This window comes from Acinonyx jubatus, chromosome B2 (genome assembly GCF_027475565.1).
Source record: "Acinonyx jubatus isolate Ajub_Pintada_27869175 chromosome B2, VMU_Ajub_asm_v1.0, whole genome shotgun sequence".
Taxonomy (NCBI): Eukaryota; Metazoa; Chordata; class Mammalia; order Carnivora; family Felidae; genus Acinonyx; species Acinonyx jubatus.
The window spans coordinates 144,808,058-144,825,043 of NC_069385.1; the positions used below are offsets into that span (position 1 = coordinate 144,808,058).

The 16,986-nt window shown below is 45.3% G+C and overlaps 1 protein-coding gene across 7 annotated transcripts in view; it reads right to left on the reverse strand.

Annotated features, from left to right (window-relative positions):
* Nucleotides 1-16,986, reverse strand: part of RIPOR2 (RHO family interacting cell polarization regulator 2) — a 229,036-nt gene that overhangs the window by 116,801 nt on the left and 95,249 nt on the right. The window contains exon 1 of one of the 7 annotated variants that reach the window (XM_053223210.1): nt 1,143-1,406. The exons of the other annotated variants lie outside the window; for them this stretch is intronic. Coding sequence (XP_053079185.1) covers nt 1,143-1,203 — 61 coding nt within the window. The 5' untranslated portion in view covers nt 1,204-1,406. Of the gene's footprint in view, nt 1-1,142; nt 1,407-16,986 lie in introns of those variants that run through there. 7 annotated transcript variants of the gene reach the window in all.

Genomic DNA, 16,986 nt, shown 5'->3' on the forward strand with positions numbered 1-16,986 from the left:
TCTCAGCCCTCCCTGGGGGTGGGGGGGGGGGGGTGGGGGGGCACACATAAACTGTAGTGCAGCGCATTGGACTATAGATGGCGCTCATTAGCACCACAGTTACCCGCAAAAGCCTCCCTTTCCGGGAAGGAAATGTGGCCTGGGCGTTTTGGGGGCTGGGTGAAAAATGACCAGATTGTCCAGTCTAGGTTTATTTTCCTAGTTGTGAGCCTTTTTATAAGTCCTGATGGGAGTAAATATCTGAGGCCAAAGTTCAAGTGGCTCTAAATAGCTGTCATCAAAGTAAAGCAACGGACTGAGTTTGGCAAGCACCAACGAAGCTTGAGCTGGTATTCTTAAACCCGATTTCAGTTATGATGCAATTCCCATCAGGATTTTAAATATTTCTGAGGCCAGAGAAAAATAACATAAAGATACACTGAAACACTCAGAGTGTCCCTGAGTCCACATTACCATTTATTTCGACTATTTCAAATTCTAGAAAAGCTCTCACCTGTGGCCCATATCATTGGTAGCATTTGAACAAGACACCTGTAGGTCACTAGATTGGCTAACGAAAATCACAACCCTTACAGCCAAACCCCCACCCCACAGGTCTGCTCGTGGAAGAGCCATGAAGTAAGAGGGGAGACCCATATGGTACCAGGGGTATTAGAAGCTAGCATCCCAGCCTGGAAGAAGAGGAAGAGGGCATCGACACCTGGGGTGCCAAATGTGTCTGAGGAAGAGAAAATGATCCAAGGGGAGAGGGAGAAGGGGGAGAGGCAGCGAGTGCAGATCAAAGCAATATGGTACCATGGACAACCATCCCTGGTCCACTTGTCCAGCTGCTACCTTAGCAGCTCTGCTGGGTGCAAAGCACCATGACAGCTGTCCCTTAAGGTGTTAGCACAGAAGAGGGACAAGAGACATAATCTAGTACTACCTTCTTCCCTAAATTAAACCTTTATCGAGTCATGACTTCCAAAAACAAGACATTTGGAGGAACCATTCAACTCCCTCATCTCCTGCTTTGCCTGGTATTCACTGGTGACCAGATGATATCCACAACCACCAGGATGCTTTCAAAGTACCCAAGCTGGGCAAAAGTTCCAAAGCGAAGCAAAGTAGACCGGAATGGTTCCTGCCAGAAAGACGTTTACCTTCACCAAAAATGTCATCCTCTTCCTCGCCCGGGAGCTCCTCGGGGTCCAGATACTGCATCTTGGAGAGGGCGGCAGTCAGCGGGTGACCGCAGGTGTGCAGCCAGGACCGTTCCCACCACCACAGTGCGCAGGGGCAATTTCCTCTCTGAGGGTTGCAGAAGCCCTCAGGGAAGGCAGCTTCCGCATCTGCCCTCCGAAAGCAGCTTCATTCATATGAATAGGCTCCCTGAGACTTTCCAAGCCTGCATGCCAGGTGGGGTAATTCTCACCACCACCCCCCACCCCCCCTAGAAGAAAGAACTTCTTTTGGAAGGGGGCTGCAGATCCGGTTGGGTCTGAACACAGATAGAACTTAAAGGCTGAGCGCAATGGATTCCTTCAGAGCGACAACTTTCATGTTTTCTTAAGGAGGAAGGTGAGCTTTCAACTTTAGTACTTATGAATTTGAACACAATGGTCGTGTTGAAAGAGACGGGGTTCACGTTTCTCCTATCTTGGTTTTGCTTCAGTGACAATTTATCTGAAAGCAAAAGCCGCTGCGCTGCACCAAAGAGGCACCGGCAGGGACGCAGCCTCGGTTTCACTCCGAAGAAGTTGCCTTTTCCTTTTTGCAAACCTCTTGCCTTTGGGGCTGAGAAACTCTGTTCCAGCCCAGCTCAGCACACATCTGGGCTCTTAGCGGCTCAATTCAACCTGTGGTCACGCAACAGAGAACTAGTTTGGTTCGAATGACTTTCATTTCACCCTATTTACCCAGCCTGGGTCTTCAGAAGACTTTATCGCTAAAGAAGAAAGAAGAAAATGTGACTCAAAAGGGCAGCTCCTCCCAGAGGCAGGAGTAACCAGTGTGCTTTCACAAGAGTGTGGGGGCGGGGGCTGGCATCGCCATATGGAACCCCCCAAAGTGTGCTACGTTCTCCATGGCTATTCAAACACCAACCTGAGTGATACTGCGATTTCATGGGGTGGGGGTGGGTTGCCAGAGCTCTCCATCATGTTGCAAGACCTCACAGATGGTCAGAAGCCCAGAAAATGCAAACAGAGATAATGGTGAGGAGTTGGTAGCCCCCGGTGTTTACTTCCGGCAACTTTATTTCCCGAGTAGGGTTTTAAAACAAATAAATAAATAAATAAAATTTTGAAGTTTATTTATTTTGAGAGAGAGGCAGAGAGCGCGAGTGGGGGAGGGGCAGAGAGCGAGGGAGGGAGAGGATCCCAAGCAGGCCCAGCACTGTCAGCGCACAGCCCAACCCGGGGCTCGATCCCATGAACCGTGAGAGCGTGACCTGAGCCGAAACCAAGAGTCAGTCGCTCAACTGACCGAACCACCCAGGCACCCCAAGAATATATTTTTGATAGACTTTATTTTTTTAGAGCAGCTTTAGTTTCACAGCAAAATCGAGAGGCAGTAACGGTTTTCCCATATGCACCCTGCCCCCCCCACATCCACACCCTCCCCCACTGCCGCCCCCCACCGTCATCCCCAGCATCCACCGTCAGAGAGGCACATTTGTTACGACTGGTGCATCTACACGGACACGTCATGATCACTCAGAGTTCGGAGTTTACCTTCGGGTTCACTCTTGGTATTGTACACTCTGTGGATTTTGACAAATGTTTAACGACATGTATCCACCATTATAGTATCATCCAAAGTAGTTTCGCTGTCCCCCAAATCCTCTGTGCTCTGCCTGTTCAGGCATCCCTCCCACCTACCTCCTGGCAACCACTAATCTTAAAATACTGTCTCCCAAGCTCTGCCTTTTCCAGAATGTCATATAGTTGGACTTACACAGAACAGAGACTTTTCAGACTGGTGTCTTTCACTTAGTAATATGCATTTAAATTTCTTCTATGACTTTTCATGGCTTGGTAGGTCATTTCTTTTTTTTAATTTTATTTTTTATTTTTTAAAATTTACATCCAAATTAGTTAGCATCTAGAGCAACAATGATTTCAGGAATAGATTCCTTACTGATCCATTACCCATTTAGCCCATCCCCCCCCCCCACAACCCCTCCAGCAGCCCTCAGTTTGTTCTCCATATTTATGAGTCTCGTCTGTTTTGTCCCTCTCCCTGTTTTTATATTATTTTTGTTTCCCTTCCCTTGTGTTCATCTGTTTTGTCTCTTAAAGTCCTCATATGAGTGAAGTCCTATGACTTTTGTCTTTCTTTGACTAATTTCACTTAGCATAATACCCTCTAGTTCCATCCACCTAGTTGCAAATGGCAAGATTTCATTCTTTTTGATTGCCGAGTAATACTCCATTGTATATATATATACCACATCTTCTTTATCCATTCATCCGTCGATGGACATTTGGGCTCTTTCCATACTTTGGCTATTGTTGCTAGTGCTGCTATAAACACGGGGGTGCATGTGTCCCTTTAAAACAGCACACCTGTATCTGTGGATAAATGCCTAGTAGTGCAATTGCTGGGTCGTAGGGTAGTTCTGTTTTTAGTTTTTTGAGGAACCTCCAGACTGTTTTCCAGAGCGGCTGCACCAGTTTGCATTCCCACCAACAATGCAAAAGAGACCCTCTTTCTCCGCATCCTCAACAACATCTGTTGTTGCCTGAGTTGTTAACGTTCGCCATTCTGAGAGGTGCGAGGTGGTCTCTTATGGTGCTTTTGATTTGTATTTCCCTGATGATGAGTGATGTTGAGCATTTTTTCATGTGTCGGTTGGCCATCTGGATGTCTTCCTAATAGGTCATTTCTTTTTAACACCGAATAATATTCCACGGTCTGTACGTGCCACAGTTTCTCCACCCATTCACCCACTGAAGGACACTTCTGTTGCTTCCGGTTTGGGCAATTACAAATAAAACTGCTGTGAACACCCCCGTGCAGGCATTTGCCTGGACACAAGTTTTCAACTCCGCTGAGTAAAGACCCAGAAACGCAGTTGCTGGGCTGGGGGGTAAGAATATGTTAAGTTTTGCAGGGAGCCTCCAGACTATCTTCCCAAGGGGCTCTGCCATTTTATCCTCCCACCAGCGATAAAGGAATGTCCTGTGGTTTCACATCCTCATCAGCATTTGGTATTGACAGTGGTCTAGGTTTTGGCCACGCTCGTAGATGCGTGCTGGTTTTTCACTGAGTTACCGAGTGCTTTTGAAGAGACTGCTGGTGCCCGCTGCAAGCTAAGAACCTGTCTCCTCCTCTATTCACTGCCCCTTTGAAAGGACACCAGCTTCTCCCAGCAGAGAGCGTGTGAATTGGGGCTGGAAGAGTCCAGCCACGAGGAAGTGTAACCAAACTCAAGGGGTTTGCCAATTGGGGTGCATTAAATCGAACACAACCCGAGGAAACGTTGAAAGCAAAGAACTTTCTATTCCTTGTTACAAGTGAGGAGAGAGAGGGGTAGCTCTCAAAACCCTGAGTCCCCCTGGGGTGAGTGGGGGGACGCTTCCTCAGTGGGGGCTGGGGCGGGAGCCGGCACGTGTGTTAAGGAACTTAGGCATATTCGATTACCTAGGTGCTAGGGCTCAGTTGTACAAGCCTAACGTGTCAACATGCTGGTGCACACTTGGCATGCTGAAAAAGTGGCAGAAAACCCCGCCCACAGAAGGAGATCTTCACGTTACAATGAGCTAAAGGTAAGCTCAGGACAACGCAGGGGGGCTTGGGCACAAGTCCTCAGCTCCAAAGGCGCTCACACAAGGGACTATCAGGTGTCTCACTGGAGGGAAATGCAGGTTCGGCCAAACCCAGCGCATTCCTTCCCGGCTTTTGTCCCTGCCCCCCCTCCCTCCCTCCGCTGGTGGCTTCCAGCTCCCCATCCGAGTACCTCTGCATTGCATCCCAGCTCACGGAGGGTCAGTGAGGAAGGGCTACTGACGCCCCTGCGCCGTCTGGTTGCTGAGGGGCTCCCAGAGAGAGCACACAGCTCGGGGGCTGCTGGAACCTTCCATCGCCCTCAACCAGGGCTGGGGCCATCCCGAGGGGGAGGTTCTGGAACTATGTGAATGTTTGGGGGTGCACGATGACTGCGGGTCTTACTGGCATTTAGTGCCTTGGTACTCTTCCTGCAACGCGTGGGACGGTGGCTCCAGAGGAGGAACTTCCAGCCCCAGTGCCAAGAGTGCCCCTTCCCCACATGAGAGACACGGAGGGGAGGGGCGCCTTGTGGGGGGGAGGGGCTCAGTCAATCCTCTGCCTGCCTTCTGCTCAGGTCATGATCTCATGGTTTGTGGGTTCAAGCCCCGGGTCGGGCTCTGTGCTGACAGCTCAGAGCCTGGAGCCTGCTTCGGATTCTGTGTCTCCCTCCCTCTCTCTCTGACCCTCCCCGGCTCATGCTCCATCTCTCAAAAATAAACATACATTAAAAAAATAAAAAAAAATAAAAAAAAAAAAGAAAGAAATCCCAAAGGGCAGACAGCCGGAGCTGATGCCTTCTCTGTCTCTCCTTCATTTCCCTCCTTTCTGGCCCTTCTGCCATCATCCCCTACCCAGATTCCCACTCAAATGACTTTTCTGGTCAAGGGTTGTGCTGAATTAACCTAAATTAAATTAATAAAAAACGGACCTGAATTGTAAGATGCTGCAGCCACTATGGGACACAGTATGGAGATTCTTCAAACAATTAAAAACGGAACTACCATATGACCCATCAATCCCAATTCTGGGTATATGCCCAGAAGAATCGAAAACAGGATCTTGAACGGATCCTTGCTCTGCCATGTCGGCCACAGCATTATTGACGATAGTCAAGATGTGGAAGCGAGCGAAACGCTCACTGACAGACGAATGAATAGAGGAAGTGACATGTGTATATATATTCATATATATGTATCACATATCTTCGTGTATCTCACATATATGAATATTACTCAGCCTAACAAAAAAAGAAGTCCTGTCACATGCGACCACATTGTATGAACCTCGAGGACATGATGCTACGTGAAAAAAGCCAATCACAAAAAGACAGATACTGCGTGATTCCCCAAGTAGTCAAATTCATAGAAATGGAAAGAAGGGTGGTTGCCAAGGCCCGGGGCAGGAGGAAACAGGAGGTTTGATGGGTATAGAGTTCAGTCCCGCAAAATGGAGAAGTTCCAGATCTGCTGCACAACAACGCATTTACAGTCAACGGTGCTGTAACACACACTTACGGCTTATCAGGAGGGTGAATTTAGGGTACTTGTTTTTTTCCCACACACAGGCAAAATGGGCCCAATTGCAGGAGATCTGGGTTCAGACTAGCTGGGAGGAAGGGCGGGCTATCAGTTTTGAACGTTACTATGTTTCTTACCCATCTCTCCATGCCCTTTACCCTTCACAGCCCTGTGAGGGGGATGCCGTTAGTTCATTTTACAGATGAAGCCGTGGGACTCTGAGAGCTTAAGTAACTTTCTGAAGAGCACGTAGCGGGTGAGGGGCAGATGTGACCAGCTCCAGAGCTCACTCCGTTACCTCTGGTCTAAACAGCTTTGAGGATGATCTGGGTCACCACAGCCTCCCATTAGCTCTTGGGGTTACCACACTAGGGACCCCCAGTCATTCCACATCAGCATGATCTCTCTAGGCCTATTTGCTCATGTATAAATGGGGAAAATAACATCTTCTGGTGATGGGCTTAATTGTGTCCCCCGGGCCCTCTGGAAATTCATATGTTGAAGCCCTAACCCCAGGACCTCAGAATGTGACCTTGTTTGGAACTAGGGTCATTGCAGATGTAATTGGTTAAGGGGAGGTCATACTTCAATAGGGTGGGGCCTTAATTCCAATATGAATCGTCCTTATAAAAAAGGGGGATTTGCACAGAAACAGGCACACAGAGAGGACACCACGTGAAGACGAAGGCAGGGATTTAAAAGCCAAGGAATACCAAAGATGGCCAGCAAACCACCGGAAGCTATGGAAGAGCATGGGACAGATTCCCCTCGCCCCCCTCAGAAGGAACCGGCCCTGTGGACACCTTGACCTTAGACTTCTAGCCTCTAGAACTGTGAGACAACAAATTCTGGTTATTTAAGGCACCCATTTGGGGTCCTTTGTAATGGCGGCCTTAACAACCTAATACACTTCCTCATTTGGCTTGTTCTGAGGATTAAATAGGATAATTCATGTAAAGGAGCTGACACGGTACGTGGCCCACCATTCACACCCAATCATAATTATCCAGCTTAGATCTCTCACTGGGCAGCTTGGAGCCATTTCTCTGGCAGAAGCCTCAGTGGGGGTAGAGAATGAATGGTCACCGTGCTCGGTATGAAATCTCAACAGCCCTTGGTAAGTTCTGCCAAAGCCTCAGTGGGGGCAGAGAATGAATGGTCACCGTGCTCGGTATGAAATCTCAACAGCCCTTGGTAAGTTCCCCTCAGTTTTGTCTTCTCCAATTTAGATACTCTAAAAACAGCTGCTAGTCTCAAAGAACAAACCACAGATGCCACCAAGAACACCTTGAAACCAAGGAATATAGAAAACATGGTCCTTGCTCTTAGAGAGATAATGCACACACGTGTGATGTATTAGCTCAGCTGGAAAACTAATGAACTACAGGGGCAAACATCAATACGGATACATTCCAAAAACACAATGTTGACGGGAAAACCCCATAAGAACATAAATAGTATGATTCTATTTACGTAAATGCCAAAAAATGGGCAAAAGGAAAAACCACGTAACAGCTAACACTGCTTTGGTGCCAGCCACAGTTCTAAGTCCATTGATTCACTGAATTCTCACACCAACTCTGTGAAATTGGTATTATCTTCATTTTACTGTAAGGCCCCAGAAGTAAAGCAACCCACCCAAGGTCATGTATCCTGTGGTGGAGCTGAGTTCTAACCCAAGCCCTCGTCTCACCCTCACTCGCCATGTAACATAGTCTCTCATCTGTGTAAAACATAAGGGACGGCTGAGCCACCCACAGCTCCCCAACGGTAGACGCTCCAGACCTTCCCTTATGTGGCTCCCCTCCTCCTGTTTGCCCTCCCAACTTGGGACACATCCATTCACCTTTCAGAGCTTGATCTAAGGACTACCACCTCCATGAAGCCTTCCCTGATATCTCCAGGTGGAAATGCTTGTCCTGATCCCTTGGTCCACCCATTTATTTATGTGCCTATGTCACCCCTGCCCTTCCCTCCTCAAGACAAAGCCTATGTCTTCGTAAACTTTGTATCTCCAGTCTCCTAGGGTATTACCAGGAAGAAAGTCATTGATCGATAAGCATTTTTAAAATGAGTAATAATGATGAAGTGAAAGGCAGAAAGCTCTAATGTGAACTGAATACGAGGGCAAAAATTCTTACTTGGGAAGTCACCCTAGAATCACAGGGGAGGAAAAAAAAACCCTTTCCCGTATCCTTTTAGGTCTTTAACTGGGACCTGTGAATTAAACTGACGAAAGACATATTAGCAGTAGAAAGAGTGTACAAATTTTATTAACATTTCTATGTGCACAGGGGCTTCATGGAAAAGAAGTGAAAATCCCAGAGAAGTGGTAACACTTGGTCTATATATCATTTTAACAAGGAGCAGTAAGTTGTGGGTCAGTGACGAGACAAAGGAAAAAGGGAAGGTTTGGGCTCCTAGGGGTGGTAAGTTGGGGGAGGGTGACCAGGAAATGTGTGATTGATAAGGGTTGTTTAATAACATTTGTCATGCACACTCTTCATTGTTTCCGGTGATAAAAGTGGTCTTCAGTGATGAAGAGTCCTTCTCTCTCTTATGGAAGAGACCAGACCTTTGCAAAGAGGGATGTGTGACCTGTATTTAGGCAGGAAGGGAGAGGGCAGAGAGTTCTCCTGTGTCTGCTGTTTCTCAACTGCCATCAGCTAAAAATAATCCTAATGCCAACGTGGCATATTTTTGGGTGGCCTATTCTGAGCCTCTTCAAATCCGTACTAGAATAGAAAGACTAAGGCTAGAGAATCTCAGTGCTCACAACTAGGCAGTCAGGGAGGGAGAGTTTACAGGGTGTAGGTTGCAGGGAGTCATTTGACTAGATAGTAAGAGGTGAGTCTGGAACAATAACCAAAGGACCTTGCTTTCAGTGTCAGAGGCAAACAGCTCTGATCAATGCATTTGGGGTAGAGAACAAAAGTAAGCATGAGCCGGTACGAAGCAACTATTTCGTGCAAAGACTGTGACAATCTGGGTTATGTGTAACAATGGAACCTCGTCAAGGTCAAAAGTGCAGGAACTTGGCAAAGCTTTTCTTTTTTTTTACGACTCTAAACAGTTGGTGCCCCCTTTGTGCTATACGGGGTGTTCGAAGTTCAAAGACATGCAAGTCCTTGTCCTTGCTTTGAGGAACTTTACTCACCTGTGGTCATCCATCCATCCTTCCCTTCACTGAGTCATTCATCCACCCATCCATTTGAAAAATAGTCACGAATGCCTAGTCTCTATCTGGCACGGTGGGAAACATTTAAGTAAATGTATAAGTGACTGTGCATGTGTTATGCTGAACATGTGGAAACCAACACAATACAGTAAAACCTTGGATTGCAAGTAACTTATTCTGCGAGTGTTCCACAAGATGAGCAAACATTTCTGATAAATTTTTAACTTGATAAACGAGCAATGTCTTGCAATACGAGTTGTACATAATGCAAGGCATCATATGATCACAACTGACACAATGGTTCTTGAAATTTGCTTGGATATACAAGTGCTTTAGATCACAAGTGTGTTTCTGGAATGAATTACACTTGCAAACCAAGGTTGTACTGTATTATTATTTTGTGGCATGAGAATTTGGTTTATATAATGATCAGCTATTTACTTATTAAACAATTTTTTTAATGTTTATTTGAGACAGAGAGAGAGAGCACATGCGCATGCACATGAGCAGGGGCGGGAGAGGGAGAGAGGGAGAGAGAGAGAAATTCCAAGCAAGCTCCAGGCTCTGAAACGTCAGCACAGAGCTTGATGATGGGGCTCAAATTCACAAACCGCGAGATCATGACTTGAGCTTAAGTCGGACACTTAACCAACTGAGCCACCCAGGCGCCTCTATTTATTAATTTTAAACATTTTTTCAGGGCTTGCTCTTGTGAAAAAGACACTTCCACCTGTGAAGAAGCGCTTTAAGGCAGAAGCCATACTGGTGGGAAAATGTCACCATCCAACGCGAGCTTTCCTTCCAATAGAGAATGAGTATCACAGTCTTTTCTCTGTACCTACTTCTGGAGAGTTTCCCAGTCTCTCTAGAACATGTTTTTGATGTTCAGATACAAAAACTGCAGAGCAGGGAAAAGAATCTGAAATAATTAGGGGTAAAATGTTCTCCTTTCAGAAACAGAAAGGAGAACAAAGTAGGAGAGAGGAATTGAAACTGCGGAAGGGCTGGAATCAAGAAAGAAAAAGGTGAAGAAAACCACAGAGCCAGAAATCATCTTATCTTTGGGTACCCCTGCCTGTAAAAATGCACATGAAATGTGTCTAACCGCACAGGGCCGTGACCAAGGAGCTGAGACTAAAGGAACACAGTTTCTAACGACACTCATGTTTTCACATTGCCAAGAGGAGGTGCCCACCTCATGGGATGACAGCCCAGATGCTCTGGAGCCTTCCGGCACGCACTCCCCGGTTTTGGGTGTATCTCTCGGCCGAAGGAGCACACTCGGGGTCACTTGTGGGGGGTGCTGGGGAAGCCTCCAGAACAGGCTGACCAAAGCCCTGGATGGTCCTCTTCCGTAGGACTGAAGAGAGTGAGGATAACTGCCCGGTGAAGGCATCTGCTCACTCCTCTCTGGAAGGAGGGAGGAGAGCCCAGCAAAAGCACTCTCTGTGGCCAGACTCACACAGACTATGGCTTGTGCGTGTATAGCCTTGGGCTTTGGGTATGATTCCCGGGAGTGGTTAGTCTGCGGCTAGTGACTTAAAAATGGCATGAAGGGCACTGGGTCTGGGATCTGACAGAACTGAGTTTCAATCCTGGCTTTGCTACTACTACCAGCCCTCTGACTGAAGTTATTGAATCCGACTCTGTGAAATGGAAAAGTAATCTGGAGTTCAGCCCTCTCTCCTCAAGCTGCCCCCAGTGAAAACACAGTCCTCATCAACACTTTGTGCTAACTATACAAACACGACTGTAAGACTCGGTCCCTGGCCTGTACCCTCTGGCTCAGCCAGAATATAATCCCGAGGGCTCTCCAGCATAGAAAACTTTTGACTCCACTGGATAATAACATTTACCTCCCCGGGTTGTGGTGACACGAACTGAGATGGGAATCCTTCTCTGGGGCTCTGCCACCCACTTTAGAAGAGTAACCAGAGATCACTGTGCAGTGTGCCCTCCTCCCCCTTTCTAACCTCAGGACCACTTTCTTGGTATGGGAGCCGTGGAAAGTTGCACAAGTGGTCAGGAAAAGAAACTCTGAGAGGGCGGAGAGAACCAGTCCTTTGCGTCTGTGGGAAATTTAGGGGGGCTTTTAAGGGAGGTTGTAATACTTCCTCCCAGACTGTGACTCCAGACCCAGAAGGGCATTTCTGTCCACAGAAGGGAGGCCAGATGAGGAAGCGTGACTTTCCGAACTTTGAAAGCAAGGTACACCTCTCACCATCCTAAATTTTATGACGAGAGGTTGCCCTGTGGTGCGTAAATCACCGGGTGCCAACTCCAGGGAGAATATGAAATATTGTTGTTGAAAACATGAATGACACTAAATGATGGGTACTCAGTCCTTTGGCAGGTCACAGTTTTTCCAGCAATTTCCAGAAAATTGAAAGAGGATCTCGTTGAGTTGTTACGGGTAGATTAATAAGCACGACTTTTGATGGTAAGTCACTATGAGATTTTTGGTACATGATTAAGAAAGGTCTGAGAGAAAAACGTGGTGGGGTAAGGACCTTCAGAATTCAAAAAAACCCTCTCTTCACTGAAAGCAAAAAGGAACACCAGAAAAATTGCTGATCGTCAGCTATTTTGGGACTCTGGAACATTTATTCAAGAAAAACAATGACATTTTCATAAGAACAATGAGTTTTGTGGCATTTTAACGTGTGCTATTCCCACCTCGTCCCCAGCTCTGTGGTAGCCTTGAAAACCAAGAGTCTGCAATCACAGTGAAAACAGACTGGCAGTCATTGGAGTGGTTGGAGAATGGGGCTGGTGTTTCTTCAAGGCCCCAATCCCAGAAATGTCATGATTTGACCCGTCTTGACCCCATCGACAAAGCTGTCTTTATTTAACCTGACTCAGAGTTGCCCAGTGTGAACACCTTTCCACTAGCTAGACCTGCTTGTTGAAAACAATCAGAGGCCACTGCTAAGCAACGAAGCTGCCTGAGGTGGTGGTAAGAACAGTAGGGGGTAATCGGTAAACCAAAATCTTAAATAGGAAAAGCTGGTGGGCACCTGGGTGGCTCAGTCGGAAAAGCGTCTGACTCTTGATCTCAGCTCAGGTCATGATCTCACAGTTCATGAGATCGAGCCCCACATCGGGCTCTGTGCTGACAGCATGGAGCCTGCTTGGGATTCTCTCTCACCCTCTCTCTCTGCCCCTCCTTTGCTCATGGTCTCTCTCTCTCAAAATAAATAAATAAACTTAAAAAAAAAAAAAGGGAAAAGCCAGGGGAAAAATGGTCTTAGGGGGCTTTGGAAAGTTCTGACATATTTCTGAGAAGCTAGAAGGCCAAACATGTTTACGGCCGTGTGCATGCCCCGGGCTGTGCACATGCTTACAGAAGACGCCTGATTGGGCTATGAATTCTCACCACTGCCTAATCTTGAGGCTCTGTGGAAGCAGGAAGTAAAGGATAAGGCAGAGTTGTAAAGTACCTAGCTAAATGTGGAAGGTATGTCCCAGCTTATACATGGAGCCCCTTGGCAAAAACTAAGACTTAGTTCCAAGCATTTAAGATATCTCTGTCCAACATCAGCTGACCACTGTGCGACTAAGCAGAGATCTCAGTGGCTGCGCATGACAGAGATCGTAGGCTTTACAGAGCAAGTCCAGAAAAATCACTAAACAGCAACAACAAAAGCCCTAGGGAGGTGGGAGAATCTGATTTCCACACTTCCCACATGTATTATTTCAACTGTACAGTTTTCAGCAAACAGTTTTGAGATGTGTGAAGAAGAAATTATGGCCCACACACAGAAAACAAGATAAAACACAACCAGTCAATAAAAACTGCCCCTGAAGAAGCCTAGATGTTGGTCTTACTGGGACAAAGACTTTAAGTTATCTATTTAGAATATGTTCAAAGAATGAAAGGAAACTAAATGTAAGAACAATGTCTCAACAATGTAGAACATCAACAAGAAGGTAAAAACTACCAGAAGAAATCAAAAATACTAACTTGAAAAGAAATATAAACCCCCACGTTCATTGTAGCATTATTCACAATAGCCGAGATATGGAAACAAAGTGTTCATCAGTGGATTAATAGATAAAGAAATTGTAGGAAATCTTTGTGTCTGTCTGTACACCTATCTACCTACCTACCTATCATGTAATATTAGTCATGAAAAAGAATGAAATATTGCCATTTGTGACAACATAGATGGACCTTGAGGGCATCATGCTAAGTGAAATCAGTCAGACTGAGAAAGATGAAAATCACATGATCTCTCTTATATGTGGAATCTAAACAAACAGACTAACAAACAAGATCATAGATACAGAGAACATACTGGTTACCAGAGTGGAGGGTGAGGGCTATTAGAAATGGGTTTAAGGGGCACCTGGGTGGCTCAGTCGGTTAAGCATCTGATTTCAACTAAGGTCTTGATCTCAAGTTCGTGGGCTTGAGCCCCGCATGGGGCTCTCTGCTATCAATAGAGAGCCCGCTTTGGGTCTTCTGTCCCCCCCTCTCTCTGCTCCTTCCCTGCTCACATGCACACACACACTCTCTCTCTGTAAAATAAACACTTAAAAAAATAAATGGGTTTAAAAAGAAAGTCAGAAACTACAAAATAAAGAACCAAATAGAAATCCTGGAGATGAAACGTATAGTGTAACTGAAATGAAAAATTCACTGGAGATGCTCAACATCAGATTTGACCAGGTAGAAAAAATAATCGGCAAACTTGAAGGAGATCAACAGAATGACAGAAAGGAAAAAAAGAGTAAGGAAAAATGATCAGAGCCTCATAGAACTTGGGATACCACCGAGCATACCAATGTATATATAACAGGGCCCTCCGAAGAAGAGAGAAAAAGAAGCAGAAAGAATATTTGAAAAAGTACTGGCCAAAAAGTTCCCAGATGTGATGCGAAGCATTAATCTATACCTTGAAAAAACTCCGCAAACTCCACATACATAAGGTTAAAGATATCACACTTAAACACATCATCAAACTGTCAAAAGCCAGAATCAAGGGACAGTCTGAAAGCAGAAAGACATGACTCACCACATACAAGGGAGCCTCTATAAGGCCAACAGGTGAGTTTCTCATTAGAAACCACAGAGGGCAGAAAACAGATAAAATATTTAAAGTTCTGAAACAACAACAAAATATCAACCAAGAATTCTATATCTGGAAAAACTATCCTTCAAGGATGAAGGAGAAATGGATATGTTTCCAGATATACAAAAGCTAAGGAATTTCACTTATACAAGAAATATAGTATAGACCTGCCTCATAAGACCTGCTAAAGGGAATCTTTCAGGTTGGAATGAATGGACATGAGGCAGTCACTTGAAGCGTTACCATCAAGAATGTATGTATGTGTGTATATATACATGTATACATGTAAATATACACACATATATACATATATATATACATATATATACATATATATATACACACATATATATATATATTGTTATGATCAATTTGTACTAATGAATGCAATAATTCTATCCAGACAAAAATTTTAATGCTGAAAACCACTTAGTCACAGGAAAATGATACATACATATGCATATTTTCTTCTAACAGAGAATTGTGATAGAATGACAGAACAAGACTTCCGAGTATAAAAATACATTACAAGAAAGGCAGTTGTCCCACACTTGGGCTGAAGTAAAACCTTGTTGTGTGGTGGGATCAGCATCACCTTCTGGGATGCGTCTAGCATTTCTAATAAAATACATCATCAATTTTCTGACAGATTTTAAAGAAATAAGGGTCCATCTGAAATACTGATTGATCCTATTTGTCTAACTTACAGTCTTAGAGTGAACCTAATGACCTTACACTAGAAATTGTTAGAAAGCAGAGTCTAATATATTAATGACCAGCTGAATATCTTTTGTTTCTTCTTTTAAATGTCTTAATAGTTACAGAATAGTTATGGTAGCTCTCTCAGGAATGTTTCTCTTGTGACAAGTATAAAATGAAACTTTGACAATGTATCTGAGAAGTTGCCTTCACGATTAGGATAAAATTCTCTTGAGGTGGAGGAATGGAATAAAAATACGAATCCAGGAGGACAAAGGAAAAATGTAAAACATTTCCAAACCTCAAAGAATATGATCATTTAGTTTTTTTATGTGGATGATGGCGATATACATGTTTGTATTATATATTACACTCTTTGTAACTTGTAAAACTTAATAATTTTAGATATGCAAGGGTACATAATTTTCCGAAATTTATGTTGGTTTTCAAAACCCTAGACAGTTAAAGACCACTGGTACAGACTCCACATTAAACGCTGCAGGACCTCAGCAAGCCCTGTAGGCCAGGCATCAGGATCAGTGACCCCGGAAAAGCATATGGCGGCCGGGGGCCAATGGTGGCTGGGCATTACAGAGGGAAGGCCTGGTAGATCTGTCCCTTCCCATGGACTAACTCTGGGTTGGGACCCCCTTTACCTCCTGACCTGTTTCTTCTTAGCCTCAAAATGTCTTCTTTGTAGAGACAGCAACAGAAACAAGGGTCTGAAATTGGGATTTGTTATGTTCTGATTTTGACCAAATGTTTTTGAAAACTCTTTCCACCGTGGCTTCTCTTTAATATATACATCTCAGTGACTTCTGATTTCAGAGAGGACAGAAAAATAATTTGGGTAAAGAGATCTTTCAATGACTACATTCCAGAAAAAAAAAAAAAAAAAGAGGAAGGACGGAAGGAAAAAAAGAAGAAGGACATGTTACCAATCCATCTATCACAGCCAATAACTCAGGTAACGAGCAGGTGAGCCTTGGTGCCCTGCCCTGGCCAACAGCTCCCTCCCCGGGAATCCCCACGAGTCCTGGACCAATCAAAAGAACAGCTCCTGGCTGGGTTTGCTAACACTGTTGCAGAACAAACTCAGATAAACTTGTTGGCAAGAGAAGCCAATCATTCAAGAGATGAGGACCAGGAAAGGAGAATGGGAGAGATTTCAGGTGGCAGCAGCCAAGGCAGATGACAGGCTCAAGCCTTCATAACCAACCTCTCTGCTTGCAAGATGGACACCTAGAGTTTTATAGGGCGAGGTTGTGTGCGTATGTGTGTGGGGCCGGGGGTACGTGCCCGAGAGCAGGCACAGAGCACGGAGTCATGGGTGGGGGTCCGTATGTGTTCAGCGTACGATCATGGCAGGGAAGGGGACACGTGGGGTGTGGTCTTCTAGGCATTCTGTTGCTATCAGGGCTTTTCTGGTCTGGCCCGGGCGGTTGTCCTGGTCATTGCGAAATGTCTTCAGCAATGCCTCGAGAAGGTGTGATAAGAAATAAACACGATGGGTTTCAGTTAGAGTATGAGTTAAGAGTCTTGTCTCTGGTTTTAACTGGCGGGGTCTATAGTTGAGCACAAGGGCTCGTTAACAGAAGGAGACAAGAAAAGAAAGCATGGGGGGTGGGCAGAATATTTCTTTTTTGGAAGGAAAATACGTCCAGATTGCATCTGGGTTTTTTGAGGGGGGGAGGGTTGCTGTTTGTTTTGTTTTTGTTTTAAAGTTCCATGGGAGAATATGCAGAGATACTCTTGGATTTGAAAT